The 25,166-nt window shown below is 44.3% G+C and overlaps 1 protein-coding gene across 2 annotated transcripts in view; it reads right to left on the reverse strand.

Annotated features, from left to right (window-relative positions):
- The window catches only part of LOC126536805 (cell adhesion molecule Dscam1-like), a 505,486-nt gene extending 493,099 nt beyond the window's left edge, over positions 1-12,387 (reverse strand). For both annotated transcript variants that reach the window (XM_055074009.1, XM_055074008.1), the window contains exon 1: positions 11,959-12,387. In XM_055074009.1, the coding sequence (XP_054929984.1) occupies positions 11,959-12,040 (82 nt within the window). In that variant the 5' untranslated portion in view covers positions 12,041-12,387. The remainder of the gene's footprint in view (positions 1-11,958) is intronic.
- Between the last annotated feature and the right edge of the window lie 12,779 nt (positions 12,388-25,166).

The raw sequence follows: 25,166 nt of genomic DNA on the forward strand, positions 1-25,166 counted from the left end.
ACCTGAGGAGGGAACGGAAGAAACTGGTACATAAGAAGCCGATCAATGAGTTAGCGGTAAGAGGGAAAATAGAGGAATGCCAGATCAAGCTACAGAACAGGTATTCGGCTTTAACTCAGGAAGAGGACCTTAGTGTTGAAGCAATGAACGACAGTCTTGTCGGCATCATGAAGAAGTGTGCAATAGAAGTGGGTGGTAACTCCGTTAGACAGGATACCAGTAAGCTATCGCAGGAGACGAAAGATCTGATCAAGAAACGCCAATGTATGAAAGCCTCTAACCCTACAGCTAGAATAGAACTGGCAGAACTTTCGAAGTTAATCAACAAGTGTAAGACAGCTGACATAAGGAAGTATAATATGGATAGAATTGAACATGCTCTCAGGAACGGAGGAAGCCCAATAGCAGTGAAGAAGAAACTAGGAATTGGCAAGAATCAGATGTATGCATTAGGAGACAAAGCCGGCAATATCATTACTAATACAGATGAGACAGTTCAAGTGGCTGAGGAGTTCTGTAGAGACTTATACAGTACCAGTGGCACCCACGACGATAATGGAAGAGAGAATGGCCTAGAGGAATTCGAAATCCCACAGGTAACGCCGGAAGAAGTAAAGAAAGCCTTGGGAGCTATGCAAAGGGGGAAGGCAGCTGGGGAGGATCAGGTAACAACAGATTTGTTGAAGGATGGTGGGCAGATTATTCTAGAGAAACATGCCACCCTGTATACGCAATGCCTCATGACCTCGAGCGTACTGGAATCTTGGAAGAACGCTAACATAAAGCTAATCCATAAGAAAGGGGACGCCAAAGACTTGAAAAATTATAGACCGATTAGCTTACTGTCAGTTGCCTACAAACTATTTACTATAGGGTAATCGCAAATAGAATCAGGAACACCTTAGACTTCTGTCAACCAAAGGACCAGGCAGGATTCCGTAAAGACTACTCAACAATAGGCCATATTCACACTATCAATCAGGTGATAGAGAAATGTGCGGAATATAACCAACCCTTATATATAGCTTTCGTTGATTACGAGAAAGCGCTTGATTCTGTCGAAACCTCGGCAGTCATGGAGGCATAACGGAATCAGGGTGTAGACGAGCCGTATGTAAAAATACTGACAGATATCTATAGCGGCTCCACAGCCACCGTAGTCCTCCATAAAGAAAGCTACAAAATCTCAACAGAGAAACGCGTCAGACAGGGAGATACGATCTCTCCAATGCTATTCACAGCGTGTTTAAAGGAGGTATTCAGAGACCTGGATTGGGAAGAATTGGGGATAAGAGTTAATGGAGAATACCTTAGTAATTTGCGATTCGCTTATGATATTGCCTTGCTTAGTAACATAGGTGACCAATTGCAATGCATGCTCACTGACCTGGAGAGTCAAAGCAGAAGAGCGGGTGTAAACATTTATCTGCAGAAAACTAAAGTAATGTTTAACAGTCTCGGTAAGAGAACAGCAATTTACAATATGTAGCGAGGTACTGGAAGGGGTAAGGGAATACATATACTTAGGACAGGTAGTGACTGCAGATCCGGATCATGAGACTGAGGTAATCAGAAGAATAAGAATGGGCTGGGGTGCGTTTGGCTGGCATTCTCAGATCATGAACAGCAGGTTGCCATTATCCCTCAAGAGAAAAGTGTATAATAGCTTTGTCTTACCTGTACTCACCTACGGAGCAGAAACCTGGAGGCTTACGAAAAGGGTTCTGCTTAAATTGAGGACGACGCAACGAGCTATGGAAAGAACAATGATAGGTGTAATGTTAAGGGAAAAGAAAAGAGCAGATTCGGTGAGGGAGCAAACGCGAGTTAATGACATCTTAGTTGAAATCAAGAAAAAAAAATGGGCATGGGCAGGACATGTAATGAGGAGGGAAGATAACCGATTGTCATTAAGGGTTACGGACTGGATTCCAAAGGAAGGGAAGCGTAGCAGGGGGCGGCAGAAAGTTAGGTGGGCGGATGAGATAAAGTTTACAGGGACGACATGGCCACAATTAGTACATGACCGGGGCAGTTGGAGAAGTATGGGAGAGGTCTTTGCCCTGCAGTGGGCGTAACCAGGCTGATGATGATGATGATGATGATGATGATGATGATGATGATGATGATGATGATGATGATGATGATGTTGTTGTTGTTGTTGTTGTTGTTGTTTTTGTTGTCAGAAATGCAATGGCGAATATCGCAAGCGCTTGACTTTGACGTTTTACCCCCAACATGGTAAGGCTTCCGTCCGCTGTGCATTCCCTCTCGCTTCTTCTATCGCAAGTTCTTGCGATTGCATTGCGATTGACAGCTCCTTAGCTGCCAAAGGATGTGCCAGCTTTGCGAAATTTCTCTGCCGTATTTACCAACGGATCGCAACGTTTACATTAAAGAAAGCCGAAGCCCCACTCTAACTGCTGCCGAAACTGATGGCCGAGTTTCGAGAAGAAAAAACAAGAGAGAGAGAACGGAGGGTGAAAGCATTACATATGCTTAAGCTCTAAGGTTATGATAATACTGAATACTGTAATAAAAAGCTGGCATGCATGAGTAGTTCATTTAGAGCACATCACCATCTTGTTTGCGTGGAAGCAACGTGTCCTGTTGAAAAAATCGTTTGCAGAATCATCCGCAATGTGTTTCTAAAGCGCCCTTCTTCAGCAGGAGTAGAGCAGATAAAGTTAGAGGCGCGTTTGCGATGTAACTAGTGCCAAATTTCTTTGGCAAACAGTGTCACGTTTAAGTGATGGAAAAATTCCCACGCGAAACTTGCATAATATTTTGTATCCTAACTTAATTAAGCACTCAAGAGGCCGAATTGACGCTTATGGTGAGCCACGTTTTAAGCATATTAAAGTGCTTCCATCCGTCGATTGATGCTCGTTTGAAAGAGAACTGTTAGGCAGCCGGTTAGGCTAATGGGGCCATGAAATGCTTGCTATCAACACTGTGTTGGCCATAGGCAGAAAGTTTTTATCTTTATTTCGGGGGGCGGGGGAGGGCCTTGAGCCTGGCCAGAACCCCCCCCCCCCCCCCCCATATATATGTATGAGAATTTACAAGCCTCATAGTAGGAGACAGTTAAGTTTCACAGCCTGAGTCCTCTCGCATGAAGAAGAACCCGGCTTCTCTCGGTGGTGTAATCTTTCTTCGTGTAATAGTCGTACACGTCACTATCACTAATACTGCTTCGCTTTTCCGACGAAGCTGCAGCCTCTCTTCCTCTCTCTTTTTTTTCTTTTGCTTTGAGGCTGAGTATAAGCGCTGCTGCGCATGACTGCTGTTGATTTTTATTTTGAGTTAATTCAGCTTGTCCTCATTTCAGTAACTGAGTGAATTATACAGGATGCCTCAACTATCATGCACGAAGACTAAACAATAGCAATCGCGTTACTGGAAGAAAACCTAGAGCATATTATTTGCAGTGCAGCGGAGTATCCTCCGGTAACTCTTTCGTTACCGAGATTTAATTCGGTAATTGCAATTAATTATTTACCTTGAGAAGTACTGTCACAATTATCAACTTGTCAATGAGGAATTTCTACGCACCCCAAAATGACAACTGCGGTGTCTTCAGCGACGTAGTAATGTTTTCCGACTGGTAAAGAAACCTCACGAAATTAAAAGGTACCTCATCACTGCAGTCCCACCCGTATCATAAAGCAGCGCTCTCAAATAAGCTGATGGGAAGCAAATGCATTGCCTGTAGCAAACCCGAAGAGACAACGCATCTCCTCGATAATGTTACTGAAGGAGCACCAACAGAAAGTTTCACGGCTTCGCAGCTGTTCCTTCCTTTCGTTTCTACGTCACACTATTACTGGACTTTCTAGGCCGACTGATCACATTGATAACAAAAGCTTCTTGATAACGCGGCCGAAGCGCCACTTTGACCGCGCACGAAACACGAAAAGTAACGTAATAGGTATAGAATGTTTCAAAATCCCGGCTCTGCTCGCACCGCATTCAAAGCGTGTGCGCGCAGCTATATTTTGCGCCAGAAGCTTGCTTCGGACCAAAGCCAAATTAAAGTGACAGTTATATTTTTCATTAGAGTGTATACATGCTTCCAAGACTAGTTCGTGGCAAAAAAGAAAAGCGATTGCACTGCATCCCCTTTTTCTAAAAATCTTAGTGCATGGTAGTTAATTGGGACACCCTGTACATATTTATGACCTCTGAATGCAAGTGACGATGTTTCCATCCCTAATAAATGTTTAAATTCTTTGAACGGTTTTTATGAGTCATTAGATTCTTTTACTGGAAAGAAGCGATAATGAGATTCATATCATTCACGTGTTTTTCACACGCCATTGATAAAAGACTCTGCCGAAGGAGTCACTGGAGTCTACATGTTCTTCTTCAGGATCAAAAAAGCTCGCAAAGGAATTTGAAGTGAGGTGAACACACATATTCGATTCTCTAGGCATAGGCTGTCGACACCTTTAGGAATAATTGTGAATTGACTACCTCCTTCTCTTTGAAAAATGTAAAAAAAAAATTGTCTTGTGTATATATTCAAATATATTGTGTATGTGCACGGTGTTTACAGTGGAAATTTAAAACATTGTTGAAGGGAAAAAATACGAATGAGGTAGCTGCCGCTGGGTGCTTCTAATGCGCTTGTCCTCATATTGTCAGGATTTGCAGAAACAAAGCGAAAGTATAAAACGAAGTGCGGGAGCTCGGGCCCTGGAGCCTCCCGCCCCCGTAGTCGACGCCTATGGCGCTGTCGGCAAAGATGTGCCCACGTCATAACCACATCGGTTCACTAGCGTCACACGCGATTTACTTGACCCTTCCTCCTTGGTACAGGCTTCGATCGTCCACGCAAAAGAGGGCATGTGATCGAGTGTTTTTATCTATACTGTGACTCTGGATGAGCTGGTTTCCTTACATTTGAAGTGTTGGTGACAGGGTGACATTTTAACGCATCACATGGCGGCAATGGCCCTGACATCATTTTTCGTCAGTTATAGCGTATCTGCCTTTCACGTAAATCGAGTGAAAACGGTAGCTTCTGTGGCACTGATAATTAAACAGAACTGGCTTTCTATTGTGGAATTTTATTTCGCACATAAGATTGGTGCGCCAAACAAAGGGCCTAGTAGGTCAGATGAGGTAATTCTGCATTACGAAAACTGACTCGGAAGGAGTATAGTGCAGTGTTTGCAGCTAATATGTGCACTTACGCAACGCTTAGCGTGCCAATTGAGTGTTGCATCACGAAACGCTGTAGATCGCCTCCGTGACCTTAATGTGGACATTTGAATGCCCCGAAGTAGGTGGTAGACGAGGCTTATCACATTCACGCGCGTGCGATTCGATATGCACTTAGGGATTTTGAAAATGTCCAGGACTACGCTTCGCAGGCGCAGTGATCCAGTCATTGTGAGAACTGCGAGGGATAGAGCTGGGAAATTTACGTAAGCTTTGACTATCCTGACTTTAATCGATTAATTAGCTTGGTAAATGGGTACACCCGCTAATGAAAGCATGGCCCGAGGATGATATAGTACATCACGTTGACTAATGAGCTTGCGTTGTGTTCAATAGCCGCTTTGTTTCGCTGTCGCAAAGAGGCTGTGGTCTTTGTCAGTGGAGGCGCTTGAATTGACCTTCAGAGTTATTATATAAAACCTTGCCAGCCATCGCTTCTGCGTTGCGTACTTTTATTTAACTGCCTTAAGGCCTTTCTTTCCACTGAGTTCTTTTCTTTTAGAGCACAGCTCTCAGGCACTCGTTCCTGCGGTGAGCGTCGGCGTAATCGAGCGAACGAGCACAGCGAAGGACGAAATAGCGAACGTGGAGCGTAGCATTTGATGAAAGACGCAAGGAGGGAAGCGGAGGAGGAGGGCATGGCGGAAGCGGGAGTAAAGCGTAGTGCGGCGGGGATGGCTACGAGATGGCGCCGGAGTAGCACGCGTCGTCTGTGATGTCTGCGAATCGCGCTGACGCGTCACCTACACGCCACCTCTCGTCATCTGCCGTTGCAAACATCGCTCCCTTCGCAACATGCCGCATGAGACAGATTCTTCGCGCCTGCCAATGTATTACGAAATGAAAACACGTATACAGCTGCTCTCAAATTACGCATTACGGATTACTGTAATCGACGGCGATTTATTTTTTCGCTGTATTAAGATAACAGATGAAATCTGTTAGCCTGACATCATCTGCTTATTATTATTGTTGTTATTATTATTATTTGTTTTGAAGACTTATGTACACATGACACGAAAGGGAAAGCCAGGAACAGGCTGGAAACTACGACCGGAAGAGGCACAACGCATGCCTACTCTTCTGAAGGGAGGAGACAGAAACATAGAAATGGAAGACAGGAAGAAGGGGAGGAAAGACGAAACAGCAAGGTGAGCTTCTCGTCTTCTCGGAATACACCTGTGTTTGTGCAAAGCTCCCGCATCCACTGAGGCTGTCGTGGTAGGCCTAAGCGCGCAAGAAAAGCTTGCCCGTCGCTGTTTGCATGACATCTATGTGGGCACTGCTGCAGGCACAATAAACGTAGACGCTTTCAATCCAACAGTTCGTGTTTATTGGGCAAAGACAAATTTTCGTAGTAAGTCTGCACACTTCGTAAATATAAACTTGGATATATTAAAATTCCGTCAGAAACGCCGATTCTCGCGTTTCTGATAAACAAGCTCTCAGCCCTTGAGTACGTATCCTGATCCAGTGCGCACAACCTTCCTTCTCGCACTTTTGTGTATAATGGTCTATAGTTACTATAATTATGTATATATTTATTTAGTTGACAATAAGGAATTTTTCTCGCCTAAATAAGGGACCGACAACTGGCAAGACCGCGTCTTGAGATTCTGATAGAAATAAAAAGAAATTATAGTGATATATTCGAGAATGCTGTTCGCGGTTTAAGTAGGAATCGTAACTTTAAATTGGCGCAGAAAGTAACAAATAACACAGTATATCGAGACACATTGCGGTGAAACCTTGGTACTAGAAATGACTGCTGGCCACGTAATCGCATATCATTGTACGCAAGTAGGCTCTTATTAAGTGCATCATATCTCTTTAAAATTGAACTTTTTATATCATATACGCATATTGCGCTTCATTCTGTGTTTATTTCGTTCTAAAAATAAAGGGCATGCTAACAAGCGACGCTGCCTTCGCGGAAACGAGGGGAACAGCAGAACGATGGTGAGCCGTGTCGTGTCTCTTGCGTGGTGGCCCACATGAATGCTTTTGTACGCGTCCGAGTTTGCCGACTGAGTATCCCGAGTTCCTTGATCTCTCCGTGGGATGCAGTATGCCATCGACTAATTACGTCGTAAATGGGCGCCACCTTTACACGATATAGCACTACGGGCACATCCGACATATTCCAAGCAATGCCCGCGTAGGATCGCTCTTTGAGTTCACCTGCCACTATTTTCAGCGTACGACTTCATAAAGACGTTCGCGACTTCAGACTGAAAAGTCTTGATGATAAAAAATTTTGAACAATGTATTCCGTGTTGCCACTGTAAGATTAGACACTGCAACCTGTAAGCTTTGTCTTGAAGTAAAAACATCCGTAAAAAAATGGGTACCATAAAATTGCTTAATCGGTCTCTTTAGTCTAATATAGGTGGATTCCTAATGTAGTAATGTTGAAAAGTTGAAGAAAACACTTTGTAAGAGCTGTGATCCTCATAGTCCGTTGAGACAAAGCGCTCCATGGCATACTTTAATAGGTTGTAATATTTACTGCTAAGCATCCACTTCTGGCCTTTTAATACATACAACCGCGTGATTTAGAGGTTTCTTCACAAAGTGCACTTGTCTATTTTCTAGAGTATTTAGCATCGAAACTATTGTAGGCACATCGCGTGGACTCTTTGTGCAAGAATGAATATCTGCGTATATTAAATTCCCTGCCTGGCTGGTGCAAATATTGACGGCACGCGCATCTGGCTCGGCGTCCTCTACGACGGTGTTCTTCTGGACATTATGTATTTACAGGCATTCGTTTTTATTGTTAATATTACCGTGTGTAAACATATACAAAATATTTGAAGAGGTGTTGGTGACTACTTTCGGAAGAAGCCCAATGTCCAACTGCTTGAAGGAAGACGGAAAAGACAGCTCAGGAGGGAAACATAAGAAAGCTGCGATGCACAAACACCAGGAGCCTTGCAGGCTCTTAGACTCTCAGTCGTTCAATAGATATGTATTTGCTCTGGCGTATTTAGTTTTATTACATGTACATTACCGCTGGTACGTTTGCACCTTGTGGACACCGACCACTGTTTGGCAGCAGGTTACGCAGATCTGCGTCTTATACTTTATGAACTATTCGATCGCCTGAAACTGTTTAGGGTGTGTGCTTAAGTGTTTTCTACTGCATTTTCCCCTTAGATAACGCATGAGATTCATGAAACGCCCGAAAATTGCGCGTAAGTGTCGACGAGGAAGTATACCCTCATTAACCACCAATTTCCTTCACACAACCTGCTAGTCACTTATAGAGTCATCAGTTGGCATGCTTAAGGTTATTGCGCCATGTTAGTGTGCTTGAGTTGCGGAAGCTACCGATGTCGCTCGCTCGCGCTTCTTCGCAGAAACGTGATGTCGTCAGCACCAGATTGTGGAGCTCGTCGACGCTGCTCAAACCCTGGCCGTCCAGAGTGCCCGCGATCGGGCCGTCAAGCTTGGCTTGGCGGTCTCTACGTGGGACTAGCCGGGTGGTGCAGGGTCTCCCCTGCGTCTTCTCTGGACCGAAATAAAGCTCTTTCGCTCGCTCACTCACGCTGGACATTCGGCAAACAGGGGTTCCGGCTCCTGGCCAAAGTCGTCAAGTCTCGCAAAGCGAGAGAGAGAGAGAGAGAGAGAGCTACAAACTTTGTTATGTATGCTGGAGATGTTAGCCTGGCTGTTTGCCTGACGTGCTACTCCAAGTGTCGGGTGATGACACCCACGCACACGCACGCCCGCCGAGAATGGGCCGAGAATGTGCCGCAGTTCCATGCATGTCTTCAGAGACGTTGTATTTAGAGCACATCGGGGAGTCTGTCAGTTGATTCTTGCCTCTGAACTAGTTTGTGTGGGCCACAGTGAGTCTGATGTGGTGGAGGCGTGTTTGGTCTTGTCTAGTGAGGCCTCGTGGCATGTAAAAGTCAACCGATTGATCAATTTTGTATAGGGTGTCCATACTGATTGCGTGCCAGAGGGATCGCTGGAAACGCTAAGCGTGCACGTGCTGTTACCAGAGTCGCCGCGTCTTTTCTCGAGATAGGTATCTAGACCATTTCTCTCGAAGTCTCGTGTTCAGCTTTGGCAACATGGTCAGCCTGGACGTTGCTTTGTATTCCGCAGGGGGCTTGAGCACAACCACTGCAGCGCTACGCTGTGATGCAGTTCGCAGGCTTTATTGCATAGGCGCCTGATGTCCATGACGAGTTGTTTCTGCGTGCGTGGCGACTTCAGTGACTGCAGGATCGCTCATGAGTCAGTGAAGATGACCCAACGCTCAACTGTCTGGTCGAAGACGTAAATAAAAGCTGCCCATAGGGCAGATAGCTCAGTGACTAGCTGAAGTATGGTGGAGAGTGGCAGAGATGGTAACACTTACATGCAGTATCCTCACACCAATGGCAGATGTAGAGTTGTAACGAAGCCCTCAGTGCAAATATGACGATGAGCCCTGTAGCTGGAGTTTATAGTGACACATGTCAATGTCTCCCTGGACTCTAGAGCAAAATTTCAACTCTAGAGTACCATACGTCAGCGCTGGACCGGGAGTGTTTCTCTGGCTCTTGAACCCACGCACGAAAGTGACAATTGGTCACGAAGGAAATTTTTACGGTGGCTAACATAGGCATAGAAGCGCTTTCATAATTTGCCGGGAGCAAGTTCCGCAGCACAGGACCGCTGTCTGAAGCAAGCGGATGACCTGATACTCTGGCAGCAAACCGCATATGGACTCAAAGGAATTCCTGCTGCAGAAGCACTGGAACCGATCTGCTTTCTGCAAGGGTTCCTACACTTGATGTGTTTTTCGGTACGCCGAGACACATACTTAAGGTTTTTGCTTGCGTACCAGTGAGTGCTTTCATGTTGGTTAGGGAATTGCTCTGTAGAATAGGAAGGCTGTACCGCAGGCGACATCGCAGGGATGCGTATACATGCGTAGCAGAGCATTCACGGATCAGCTCCATATACTTATGTCATCTGCATATGAAGATATTTCTACCGATGTGGGAATGCACCTCTCCAATCCAATAAAAGAGATGTTAAATAAGGTTGGACTTACAGCACCGCCTTGAGTGAACCCTTCGATGCACTGCGTTCTAAGCTTTGTCAACCGCTTTTCGGAATATGTGTTATGTGGACTGGTCTGAGACCCAGTGGCGCATACGACCACCAACTGAGCGTATAACTGAGCTTCTGAGCGTATAAGACAGCCTCGTGAGTCATATTATCGAATGCTCCCTTGACATTGAGGAATACGCCCATAGTGATGTTGCGTACGGCTTTGTTGAAGAGTTGCGCAGTTAACAAGGGTAACCACATTGTCTGGGCTGCTCCGCCCATTTATAACCAGGACAGCTGCGGAGGGTGGACATTCATGCTCATCCGCAAGCAGTCCAGGCGCGTCAATTCCATCTTCTCCCTAAGCTTTCCGACGCAACTGAAAAGCGCTATTGGACGAAAGACGTTTGTCTGTTAGAGATTTCTCGGGCCTGAGTACAGGGATAAAACGAGCTCGTTTCCAGCAAGGTTCAAAGCGGACACTGTGTCAGGTGGCATTCAAGGTGGTAAGAAAGCACATCTTTGTCTTGCTGCCTAAATATGATAACTCATCGTAGCTGATGTGGTCAGGGCCAGGAGATGTCTTTTTCACCATCGCCAACGCGCCAAGGAATTCCATGATAGAAAAATGTTCATCTGCCGTAATAGTGCCCACTGTCGCTTAAACCTTCTGTGCTGGTCAGGGAAAAGTTGTGAACGCCGCTGCAGCACTGATCCTAAAGCGGAAAGTCTCCGCCACGTCCAACTTGTTGCTGTTAAGTGATAGTGCAACAAAACTGAAAGGACTCGAGTCGGTGGGGTTTCCAGACCGCGCCTAATGATCCATACTCTAGACAGCGGTTTTCTGGAATCGAGTTCTGAACAGAAAACCCGCTATTGCTTCCTGTCAAACTTGTCGAAATACTAGATCCTCCTACAAGCAGCTATGTCGTCCTCTTAGTGGGTGCTAGCAACCTCTACACCTGATCCCGCAGTGAAATATAATCGAATGAAGCCCTCCTCGTATTTCGCACTTTCAACGAAACTGCTAGACATTTTATTTCGCTTCTACGGTTTTCGCTAGGAGGCGCTGCCATTCTTCGGCGAAATGACCAAATAATGGATAGCTTCTCGACGACGCTGTACGAAACTGTACCTTCGTAAGGAGCATGCTAGAGAGTTTTTATTTCTCAACACGAAACGTCACCCTTACAGCACTGCAAAGACAATATTTTAGAACGTTAGGTACATAAAGATCTCCCAATTGAATGCGTGTGCACAGGAGACGTTATTGCATAAATTGAAAATTAACCAAACTAGGTTAAGTATAACGCGTCCTTCCGTTCACATCTATTGTTCTGATATTTAACGAAGCATAGCTATTAGAAGCCAGTCGCAAACTGACACCTATACGTAGAGAACGCTCGCGTTCTCCGCGCAGGTGTCTCAGTTTGCGCCCTTTCTCTAATGGCTAGCTTTCGTTTAATTCGAACTCCGTTTAAGAGATTACAGCGGGCCACTCTCGTAAGCTTCACTTATGTCACAGGAACGTGCATGTGTTTTAAGGGTCCTAACGGCTGAGCTTCCGGCTTAGGAGCCCGCTATTGCGTCGAAGGCTGCAGTCGATTGTCACCACGTAACATCCGCTACGTGAGGTTCGAACCACCGAAACTGTAAGGCAGAGGAGAGACACGGGCTCACCGCTGTCGACGACAAGACCGCCGCAGGAGGCGACGACCAGCGTTATCCACAGCGGGAGATTCCGTCGTTCCACCATGCGCATGTCGGCGAGGAAGGAAAAAAAATTAAAGCAGGGAAAAATAAAGGTGCACAGTGCAACCGGGGCGTGAACGTCGGTCCAAAGTTCCCTTCGTTTTGTCTCTGCGTGCTGCACTGACGAAGAACGTGAGGTCTAATGAAGTGCGCGAAACTCTCGTAGTGTCTTTGAGGAACACCACAAAATGACACGCAGTATGGAGAGAGCACGGCGGATGGGCAGGTGAATGTATCAACTGCAGCGAGCACGTCGAGCCTCGGAAGACCGCGTGCCGCTCAAATGCTCCGCGCCTCTTCGAGATAGCGGCGAACCGGCGCCACGGGCCGCATCGGAAGAAAGCACGTCTGCTCCCGACTGACGCGAAGCACGTTGTCGGACCGTGGAGTGGACCTCGCGACGACAGTGGAAACGAGAGAAGGCGAGAGAAGTGAAGAGACAGGGAGAAAGGGAGGAAGGGAGCAGCCGTATTTCCCTTCGATGCCGTGTTTTCCTTTCGCACCCCATTTCCCTTATATTTTGCTTCCTTTTCTCCCACTTCTCGTTTGCAGCTAGTGTTCTCTCTCGCGCCGCCTCCTCTCCCGTTTCAGGCAAGAGGAACCCCCCCCCCCCCACCTTCTCCGTCTCTTCCGGTGTCAGCACTGGAGCGCGCTTCGTGCTCTCCGATTGGCCGCCGTCGCTCGATGCCTCGACGTCACGAGATCGAGTGTTTGGGTGAGATTTTTCGCGCGCGCTTTTTACTCTCCTTCTCCCCAGGAAATAAAAAGAATGAAGCGACAGAAAAGAAGAAGCGCGTGATTTCGGTTTGGCGTTGCGTGCGTCGCCGCCGCTGGCGGGCTTCGGCAAGTCGAGAGACTTCCAAGTCTTGTCAAGACTGGGCGATCACGCGAAGCATTGATTTAAATGCGGGGCCTTGGCGACGGACGTGCAAGCGAAAGCTCAGCGCGTCTCTCCTTTGCACTGCAGCGGCCCCATAACGACGCCGGTAAATTGAATGCGTACGAGAGAAGGGAATGTCCATAGATGTACCGAAACAGCTCCCCGTGGTTGAAGAAAGCAACGCTGGCTAGTGCACGCCACTTCCGGACAAGTATGTCTCCGGAGCTATTCCTTGTGCAAAGATGCCCATTTGACGACTGGCAAGGATGTTTGCGTAATAAGAGGCTCCAAAATGCATAGTGCAAGCATTTAAAGAAAGGCGAATCAGGTCATATTTATCTCGTTTCAAGTAAACGACAAATTGTGTGACTTCACCCATCACTCGAATCGAAGAAACATGCATCTTGCTTGGTAATAACTTAGATTTGTGTCCTGCTCGATCACTGAATGGTGCCTTACAGCGAACGCTTTGTTCTATGTTCGTTGGTCCCAGTGTAATTCGTCTTTTAAACATGACGGCGCAATGTCTTTTGCCAAGACTCGAGCAAGAGGGCATAATGTGTCCTTTAACCTCTCGTGTTAAAGGCAACCATGTTTTCGACTATGGCCAGTGTGCTTTTATGTCTCACAGCCAGCATTTCTATGCAAGATGGCGTCGATATATGCGTCGATATCGAAACAAACCGTCACTACATCACTAAGAGTGGCGCCAGGCAGATATAGTGTTCCAGTAGTTATACCTTACATGTATATCTTGACAGCGATTTTTTGAGTGATCACATATTTTTTTATTTGTCGAAAGACTTTGACAAGGTTAAACATGTATTCATTAGCATCATCATCAGCCTGGTTACGCCCACTGCAGGGCAAAAGTCTCTCCCATACTTCTCCAACTACCCTGGTCATGTGCTAATTGTGAGCATGTTGTCCCTGCAAACTTCTAATCTCATCCGCCCACCTACCTTTTTATGTATTGCTACTACACAAACTAAGCGCACTAAACATTGACCCGGGAGCATGTAGCTGGATCCAATCGTCCTTTCCTCTCGTTCCCAATTTGTTGTAACTAATGACTCCGCATCTAACGCGGCTCCAGTTGAATCCGGTGTTCCACAAGGGTCTGTTCTTGGTCCTCTTTCATTTTTAATATATATTAACGATTTACCTGATAACATTTCCTCACAAATTTGTTTTTCGCTGACGACTGTGTTATATATCGAAAAATTAATGCTTCTGATGTACCTACCCTTCAATCCAGGCACGTACCCAGGATCTTTACTTCGGGAGGGGTGCCCAACCCAAGGTAACATTTCTATGCAAACGGGGGGGGGGGGGTACCTTTACTAGTACAAATGTTAATAACGCCCGCCATTCGCCATAAAGATGCGTAAACCCGAAAAAGAGAAATGAAATAAGGTGTGTCTCACAGGTACGTCTGTGAGATACACGTCTATTTTACTAGGCAAACGAGCAACGACATCAAATGGGCTCGCGCAGGAAAGAAGCGCAGGAAGAGCACCGCCAAAAACAATTAAAAAAGCGAAAGTGTAAAATAAAGATTTCTGTGGTAGCACATACCTTTAAAAAAGAAGAGCAGTTGGTAACTAAGGCACACGGCCCACGCGGAGTTGTGTTACTCCGCCAGCCAATCACAGAAGCAAAAAAATCGTCGCCATGCGCTCTTTTCAAAATGGCGTCGTACTTTATACCTCCGGAGCGTCTGCTGTTCTTGAAGTCTTTTCAACGACGGAAGCAATGAGGTGTGCAACAGGCATGGACGAAGTGTATGGCGTCTGAGCATTTCACTCTTCAAAAGTCTACCTGCCTGGTTGCTTAGGGCTATGATGTTGGGCTGCGAATCACAAGGTCGCGGAGTCGAAACCCGAACACGGTGGCCGCATTTTCGATTGGGGCGAAATGCGAGAACACCCATGTCCTTAGATTTAGGTACACTTTAAAGAACCCCAGATGGTGCGAATTTAGGGAGTCAACCACTACGTCATGCCTCATGGTTTAGGCACGTAAAAGGCCATAACTAATTAAATATTCAAAAGTCTGCGCTACAGTTTCTTTCACTGCTGAGCCCGTTTTATTTAAGAAACTTGATGCCAACTGAAGTGCAACTTGTCAATATACTGCGTAATTGCTGCGAAGCAAACGTTTTATTTCAGTTCAATAAAGAATTAGGCATTCGCCATTCCACTATAATGGGCGAGGGAATATGTATGAATTTACGCGCTAATAATATTATTTTTGGGGTTACCGCCTCAATTTGGTAACATAAAAAGTTTGAAGTAGGAATTATTTGCAACCTGGCGGAGGAACAGTGGCTGGCGTTTATGAAGACCTGTGCGGGGCTTCACCGTAGACTTGAGTTGTATCCGACTATAGCAGCGTTTTTTGAATTAGCTCTGGAAGAAATATAGAGCAATATAAAATTGCGAAACAATCACAGTTCTTTTGGATCCCTCGTTTACTGCTCTACCAAGTCAAGTGCCACAACCGACTCGTATTGTCATTTGGGAAGTAGCGTGACGATGCGTGGTCGCCAGTCCCGTGTAACCGTGTAGAGCGCCAGACGCTGTGGTTGTAGACGCACTGCGCCCGCCGCGGAAGGTTAGGAAAACACCCATACATAACCACAGCAGAGAAGTGGCTACGTCAGGCGGCTCGACTGATAAGTGTAGAAGCGTCATTCAAAACACACGGAATTGTTCTCCACTTCCGGCGCCATTTTCTCCACTTCCTTTTTAAATAAAAAGATGTTGATCCATAAAAAATTTCATAAGCAATGGTTAAATTTATTTATATTCACTTTTTCTTCCTGTTTGGCTGTTGCCTTGGCTCTCTTCTATAGTAGATCGCTTAATTTCTCGACTCCTTGCCACTCTTGTTTACAGTTGCCAATTGTGCACGAAAAGTGCTGCGCAATTAGGGAAAAACCAGACGAGGTAACGGGTGACAGTCATATTGCTTATGGGTTTAAGAGGAAGCTTTAGCTCGGGTGCCCCCTCTAAACACATGTTTGAAGTTTATTACGATTTTGACAATACCAGCTTGTCATAGCGCCAGAACAAAAGGCGAGACTATGCACGCCTGACTAGGCTCCTTGCACCACGAGCACATCAGACAACAGTGCAAAAGATATGCATACATATATACTCATAATGCCCACATATATACATACTTATGCATATATGTATATATACGAATGACACTATTATGCATACAATAAATCAGTGCAGTATAATAAGTATATATAATGCAAATGAAGAAATGAAGTAGGTACAGAAAGATACAGAACGGCCAAAGCCAAATGGAAGAAAAAGTCTTGCAACGCATGAAATTGCATATCAGTTGAAAAGCAGGAAAATCAATTAGAAATACGGGTGTCAATTATCGAGAAAGTACAGTTTAAATTTTTTTCTGAATATTGAAATGGTTGAGGAATCCCGCATGATATGAAATAAAGCATGCTCATCATTAAGTGAATCTGCCACTGTAAGAGCTGATTGCCGTAGTTTGTTGTGGTTTCTACCTTAATAAAGTTCCTAGCTCTTAAGGTGTAATTAGTTGTGGTATTAAAGTATATATAAAAAATGTTCTTACGATTACTTATGAATTCTAAAAATGCTTTGGGTAACTTTTGTTTATTAGACTACTGACACTCAAATTCCTGTCCTGGTGAAAGTGCTCAGGTATATTCGTACATCGATAGGCTATGAATAATACCAACACACTTTTTCTGCATTCGGAATAGAGTTTCCAAGTTAGCTTTAGTAGTGATGCCCCAGATAAGTAGGCAATGGTGGAATCTAGAATGAATAGTAGAAAAGTTCAACTGACGCTTAAGTTTTAAAGGTAACAGCGTGCGATGCTTATTCAGCATACCGATTAATTGTGCTATGCTACGCTTAATATAACCCTACGTGATGCGTCCACCGCAGATTTTCATGGAAGAGTACACCCAAGAACTTGTAGTGGGACACCCTTTCAAGTGGTTGCGATTGAAATATTAAAGAAGATGCGAGCTTAAGTGGCTTGTTAATAGGAGTAAAAACAATATACTTTGTTTTTTAACATTTAGGCTCAGCGTATGATTTCATTTCATTTCATTTATTAATACTGTTAGCCCATTTTTGGGCTGTTACACGGTGGAAAATATTTGTTGCAATGCAGTAAATGCATTGGCAATCACAGCCTTGTAGACATGTAGATACAAAATAAAATTGGTGTGCGCGACCTGCGGCTCACAACAAATTACAAATGTGGTAGCAGAAGCACACACAACAACATCAATATATTCAAGTATACGTGAAATAGGCTACAAACGAACTGTCGTGTTTAATTTGCTAGGTCAAGGTAAGCATGTATAGATTTTTCAAACGAATTGACAGAGTCTGTTTGCGTTATGTGCTGTGGCAGCGAGTTACATTCTTCAATTGTTCGTGGGAAGAGAGAATATTTGAATGCGCTGATTTGAGCTTGGAGGTGTGTAAGTTGTTGTTGGTGACTGTTCCTTTATGTTCTGGCCGAGCGCTTCGTTATGTACCGTCCGGTGTTTATGTTAAAAAAGGTTACCCCACAGAAGATAGAGGAACTTAGGTCTAGCAACTTTTCTCCGCTTTAGCAGTAGTGGTAATTTAAGTTCTGACAACATCCCCGAGACGGAATCCGCGGAATTATATCTAGACAGAATAAATCTAGCCACACTTTCTTTGTACTTTTTCAATCTTTGCTATCTGGTTTTTCGTAGAGGGGTCTCACACGATGCAGCCATATTCCTAAGTTGCTTTTACAAGTGTCAAATATTAGCCGATAACCACACTGAAAGGGAATTTAACCAGTTGGTAATAAGAGGAATTAGAATAGAGATGTTATCAGACGAGAAAAAAGCGTTTGTATCGTCGGCATATAATACAATATCGGGTGTTTCTGGTATTGGCAGGATATCATTGATATAAACCAGGAAAATCGCAGGACCTAAACCAGAACCCTGCGAGGCGCCGTACCTAATGTCTGCTAAATCTGATTTATGCTGTTGATTTCCACAAATTGGGAGCGCTGTGATATATAGCTACGCAGTAAGTCTAGTGCAATGCCTACGATTCCATAAAAGGGTAATTTAGAAAATATGTATGTCAAGTTTAATTCAATCAAATGCTTTATTAAATTCTAAAAGTAAGCCTATTGTGTATTGTTTGTTTTCTATATTGGCAACAATTTTATCACGTATTTCAAGTAACGCAGATTCAGTGGATTTACCCCTTTGAAAGCCATACTGATTCGGGGATATAAGGTTATGCTTTTGCATGTGTCCAGTTATTCTAGAATTTAAGTCTTTTTCAATAATTAAAAAAAAAAATGGAAGTATGGATATCGACCGGTAATTAGTGATGCAATCAGCGACGCCAACTTTATACAAGACGACGATCCTAGCAATTTTCATGTTAACCGGTAATGTGCCTGTAGACAACACAATGTTTGCTATGTCACAAAGAAAATTGCATAGTAAATCCGCGACTGCTTTAATTGGTGTTACTTTAATACCATCATAACCGCAAGAGGAGCTGTTCTTTAAATTGCTAATAATGTGGGCTATTCTTGTAGGTGTAACAGGACTAATATACATAGTATTGTGCAAACTGGTGTTAATATAGTTCTTAAAGTTGTTGCTAACTTCTGAGTCAATGGAGCGAAAGCACAAGAACTGTTGATTGAATACTTCAGTGAGGGATTTACCTTTTAGCACTTTATCGCCGTATGTAATTTCCTGGGGAATGCTGGTTTTTGTGTACCGCAACAAGTCCTTTAGAGTTTGCCAAGTTTTTTTAGGATCATAAAGAATGTCTGAAAATTTGTTAGCGTAGTATTCGACATTGACTTTTTTCTGATGGCATTTAGCCTGTTCCTGACATTTTTTTTTGCTTAAAATATTCTGTGTCTTTTTACTTCAGGAAGTTGTCGAAGAGCTTATCTCGTGCTTTGATTCTCTAGACAAAGTCGTAGGTAATCCAGGGTTTCTCTCTTTCTTAAACTTTCTAACAGTTATCACAGGAAACAAATATTTGTAAATTTCAATAATTTTCTCGAGAGAACTTTGGTGTAAAAGGTTTGAATCAGATTTTTAAATCTAAAATTTAATCCCAGTTCACAGATGCGATATTTTGATGGAAATTATCTATTGTGCGCTTAGTTATCACCCGCATAGATTTTGTCGAGTGTTCTGTGGTAATCTGTGGAACGGTGCGCTTAGGAATGAAGCAGAACAAAGGAAAATGATCACTGACTGCACTTCTAAGCACTCCCGCTTTCACGTCACTGTCATCATGGTTAGTCAGACAGAAATCAATCAAGGTTTCACTGGATGCAGATACGCGAGTAGGCACAGCAATATTGTTTGAAAAGCCATACAATGATAGCAGGTCGACAAGGAGGAGGAGGAGACAAAGGAGAGGAAATACGGGGTGTATGTACCGGCTGGCTACCCTGTGCTGGGGAAAGGGGTAAAGGGAATAAAAGGAGAAAGAAGAAGAAGAGGAAAAAATGGAAAAAAAGAAAATTGACACAGTAACGCGAAACTACGCGCTACAACGTTCAGAGGCGGTCGCACAATTCGCATGTCCTTAAAAACTTCAACAAAGCCCTTAAGGCCTTGAGTGCCAAAGCCCGTCTGGACCAGTGTCCTAGAGCTTTTTCCTCTGTAAAGGGGTGATTGTCCAGTTTTGCGAGAGCGGTCACGAGCACTTTTCTTCGCACTGCGTAACGGGGACAGTCACAAAGGAGGTGTTCAATAGCAGGTCGACAAATTCATTAATTGATGTGTTACCTCGTTGCAACAAATCAACGTTAAAGTCACCCAAAATTACCACAGTTATTTTGGTGAGGATAGAGAATCCAGCAATGTTTCAAATCGACGGAAAAATTCAACCAATGACCCAGCGGGAGGCCTATAAACAACGCCACTTACGAAAGTTCTACATTTGACAAAAATAAGTTCTTGTTGGACGACATAGCACAGTGTTCAGCCATTACTTCATAATGGGCATCGTTTTTGATGTATAAAGCATACCCAACCCCTATTCTTACTACACCTGCTCAAGCATTCAGGTATGTAACCATTGATTTGGATTACATCTTGAACGGTATTGTACCGTAAAGGCCAAAATATCAAACTCAAAGCCTAAGGACAAAGAATGTGTTTAATTGGTCTTTTTTGTTTCGTAAACTTTGCGCGTTTAAATGATAAAAGGAAATGAACTTCGAGCGCTTACGCTCCTCAGAAGCAAAATCACGAAAAGAAACGGTATCGAGATAAGAAGACTTAGAGAATGAAGCCGCCATGAGAAAGAATAAAGCATATCGAAACAATACCTGTAGCGCAGGGGCGTAGCCAGGGGGGGGGGGGCTTATGGGGATTCAGCCCCCCCCCCCCCTCCCTTTGAAATTTTTTCGTAACGTCCATGCGCCGCCGACCAAAGCAACCCCCGGGGCCGGAAATAATACTGAATTTCGTCTAGAATGTCTTTTTCTCGCTCAAAAAGACATTTCACCGCGAACATTGCGAACTCAGGCTGGATTTCGCGGCAACGCCCATGTACCGGGAGTCACATAACGCAAGCAGCCCCATCCGAGCACGAAGTTTCAATGGCGTTTTGATGGCGAACAGGCCCGCCGTGGCATCTCGCGGAGGCCGCGGAATCTATGGAGCGCATGGGTGTCAATTCCGAAAGTTTATAGGTACAAGTCTCAAACTTTTGATGTGAAAGTGGCATTGACATTTCCAAAGTTGTGCTTTAGATATTCAGCTGCGGAATTTTTGTGGGTTTAATGCTATTATAAACATTTGACGCCAAAGGTGTACTGACGTTCCTCAGAACATATGAGACAAGCCAAATCAACACACTATCAGACAAGTTGACAAAGCACGCAGCGAAGTCTGATGAGACGAAGCGCTGTGGTGGTTCATTTGTGCCCTCATGTCACATAAAAAATATCATTTTTTTTTCGCCTACGCCAAGGCATCCATGTCGCACTAAAGCCAGCCAGGGTAACTACGTTCTTATTTATTTTTTCTAACTTGACTTTTATTCGCGAGGACACATTGAACCTCTTCAATTTTTCTACCCTACCAATTGGCTGCCAGAGCCAGCCAGAGCACATACGGTTTTCTCGTGTTGCCCCGACCACCGCGCGGCGCACTTCGGTACGCGTTCGGATTGCTCTGACCTAGTGGATTTTCGCCTGGCAGAGTATTGCACGCTTTCTAGCTAGCAGACGAGAAAAAGAAACAATGGTCGCTCGCTGCCATCACTGTGGGCACTCGACGGATTGCACCGCATTCGCACGAGCGCAACCTCTCCGGAAAGTCTTGTCTCGCCGATGTAGTATACCAAGCAGTATGCGTATGGTTCTCGGTGGATCAAGCGTCTCACATTTTCATCGATATTCCTTCGGTAGCAACATTAGGTGCACAAAGTAGGCATTCGATTCCAGCCAACACACTTAGAATTTTTTTTTCATTTCGATGCCCACGCCACACAAAAGAAAAAAAAAACATTTGCGGCGCTGTGAATTGTCGCATGGTGAAAGTTCGATTTTGTTACTTCTTTTGCGGAAAGTAATGGGCCACGGGTCACTTCAGTTGCCGGATACTCTTATTATATAATTACAATAGCAATTATATGGACACTCCAGGCGCATTCCTACCGTCGCCGTCGCCCTCATGTTTCCTATAAAGTCCAAGGGCGATAACATCGTGACCGAGCGCCGCAAGCTGTATGTGCGAGCGAAAGCTTGGAGGTAGGGGTTGAATGGGTGAGCTGACGATGGTGACTCAGTCTTGTGTGCGCAAAGGAGAAAAATGGGGAGCAAGCGCGCCGCCTTCCGTCGCGCACGATATATGGGGGAGAGTAGATGGAATGGGGGTGGGATCTAGGATTCTGTGAATCTGTGATTGCGTAACATGTTTATTTGACTTGTCTGACGCATTATTACAGGGAATTTTCTTAGATTTAGTGGATACTTATACGTATATTTAAATATCTTGTTGCGAGGTTTTGTGTATACGTGCAGTGAACTTTGTTTCCAGTGACACTTTTTTGCCCTTTATCAAGATGTATCTTCGCAGTTGTATATCCCATTGTATCTTCGCATTTATAATGCACGAGGGCCAGACAAATGAAAGTAACCCTGCCCACCCCGCACACTGATGGTTCGGTTCATTATCTGCGAGGCATGCGCGTGGCACAGAGGCATCTCTCATTTACAAAAGTGACACGCAGGTCTGGGGATAAAGGTTCCTTAATGCTCTCATACACTGGGTTGAAAATGGTTTCGCGACATAAATGACACTCCAAAAGTTGAACAGCGTGGTGCCGCGAAGTGTTTGATGGCTGAAGGTATTTCCCAAAAAGAAATTAGTCGCCGTATGGCTGTCGTGTACGTTGAACATTGCATTTCATGGACCACTGTGAAGCGTTGGAGCAAACAGTTCAAAGAAGCACGTGAAAGTTGCAAGGATCATCGAAGACCGGGCCAAAGCCATCGTGCAATCCCCCCTAACAAAACTGTAAAGGTTGATGAGCTGATGAGACAAGAACGGAGGATAAGCATCGAAGAATTCGCAGAGTGTGTGAACATCAGTCATGGTTCGGTTCACGCCATAATTCATGAACATTTCGGTTATCGGCTCTTGTGTGCGCAACGAATGCGAAAAATTTTGAACCACCGCCAGAAAACGGAGAAGTTCGTCTCTGCCTTGACACATCTGATTCGGTATCACAATGATGGTGACGACTTCTTGTCTGCAATTGTGATCGAGGATTAACCATGGGGCCACAACTACGAGCCTCAAACACGACGGCAAAGCCTACAGTGGAAACATTAAAGTTGACCACCCCCAAAGAAAGCCAAGGCGGTCATTTCCGTCGGAAAAGTGTTGACTTTTTTTTCGATCATCAGGGGCCATAACTGATAGAATTTGCTCAATCTTGAGAGGCTATCAATTGTTTCCGATATGGTGAAACGCCGAAACGGCTGCGTGTCGCAATCAAGAACAAACGACTTGGAAAATTAAGTAATTGGGTGCTCGTCCCCACGTCGCAGATGGGGTTGCTGCAAAACCGGCAAAGTTCAAGTGGGAAACGCTGCAACATCTGCCTTGCAGCTTCCGCATTTTGAGGCAACCGAAAAAACAGCTGAAGGGAACCAGGTTCGTGCTGGACGATTATGTGAGAGAGTCAGTTGCAGACTTTTTGAAGCTGCAACCCAAAGAGTTTTATGAGACGGGAATCATGCAACTCGTTAGTCAACGGGGCAAATGTCTAAATGTTCATGGAGACTGCTTTTAAATAAAGTGCCCCGTTTGTCACATATTCGCATTGGCTCACTTTGGCATTGGCTCACTTTCATTTTACTCGCCCTCGTATATTTCTCAGAACTTCTGCTTTCTATACGTGCTCTCTGTTGTGACTATAATTTCAGTGCAATTACTCACAATACACGACCGATGACAGCTGCTCCTGAGCAATACATTGGAACAAATGACAGTATCATTGAGATTTTTCACTGGCCGTTGCATATGTACAAGAATGTAAACGCGGGTCTAGAATGACAAAGTTTCATCAACATATGTGTCCTCAATTTGTTCATTTCATGGCCTTTACAATTTTCATATCAGCGGCATGCACTGCTTTGCTGGTTTCCAACTGATATAGTTCTAATGTTCGTGTGCTATTTTCTTTACTTACTATATAGACAAAAAATATGGAAGCACTCATATCAGTTATATTGGGCACCACTTTTGGCACATACGAGTACCTTCTTTTATGAAAACATACATATTTTACTTGTTTTGACAGTGCTTAACGTTCAAGAAATCGTTTGCAGCATCTTTGACAATAGTAATGCAATTAATATTTATGTATTTGATCCCGCGACAAATTGTTTAAGAGGAAGCTTTAGCTCACACCCAACTCCGACACGACCTATTCAAGTACACGTAAAACGCGGAAACGCTTTTCTGAGATAACACCTGGATAGCTTTTTAAAAAAAACTCAAGATCTAGTAATTGTTGGTTATCAATTCAGGATTTAGATTGTCAATTTTTTATTTAGAATTTGGCGAAAGATCAAAAATTTTAAGAGAACGAAACACTCAAGTTTGCAACTCTCTAACTCAGCAAGGAAACATAATATCACAATTATGTAAATTGTATGTGATGTAAAATATAAAGGGGACCACATTTTTGTTTTACAGATGAATCTAAAAAATTCAGTAATATGGAAATACAGCTTTTGCTGAACCCTTGTACACAACGCAACAAATTCACCTATGATAGAAATTGACGTATGGAATTTGTCCACTTTGAATGATCTAATGGATGCCGTTTACAGAACTGCGGTATCTGTTTTTCATGCCGAAATATTATGTTGTAAACTTCGCGCGTCTATTTCTTTTGTTGAGCTTTCGTAGCTTCGAAAATATTTTTCTCAAAATTGATGCCATGAATCGAAATTCCCTTTTAAACTCTCATTAGAATTTTACTTTCTCTCTGAAATACAACAAATTTAATTAAAATCGGTCCAGGGGTTATCTCAAAAAAGCTCTTTTTGCGTTTTACACGTAATTGAATAGGACGCGTCGGAGTTGGGCCCGAGCTAAAGCTTCCTCTTAAGGGTATTGCAGGGTTTGATGATGGACGCTTTAGGCATTATTTAATTTTGCACCTTATCTAACCCATATCGCGGGTATATGGTTCCAAGGATCTGCCACGGTCCCTCGAGGAAATAATGAAGCAAAAGGACAAGTTAAAGGCAACTGGCGTTTCGTCCAACCGCAACTCGTTTCTCGTGCATACGGACGACTACGAACCGAATCCCTTTCCTGGTCCCTTGATCAGCCTAAACAAAGAAGGTTGAACTAACGAAGCAACAGCAATGCGCGTGACCGTTGCATATGTGGTGACAACTGAACGCATCTCGTGGACACCGAATCTATTAGAAAACTGGCTTTCACACCCCAGGAGATGCCGATAACTACCGCCATCCAAAAAAAGTGAAAAAGGCAGCAACACGTTGACCGCCAAATAGCTGTGAAGTCTCAACATTGATTTGGCGACGCTTTACGAATGTGTATGAGGAGTGGTGGCATGGGCAGGAAAGGGTGGGGGGGGGGGGTTATGCCGCTTAATTTCGAGATGGGGGTGGTTGCTACGTGGCTGCTTCAATTCGATTTAAATAACACATTTAATTG

The sequence above is a fragment of the Dermacentor andersoni genome, chromosome 4, assembly GCF_023375885.2.
Source record: "Dermacentor andersoni chromosome 4, qqDerAnde1_hic_scaffold, whole genome shotgun sequence".
Taxonomy (NCBI): Eukaryota; Metazoa; Arthropoda; class Arachnida; order Ixodida; family Ixodidae; genus Dermacentor; species Dermacentor andersoni.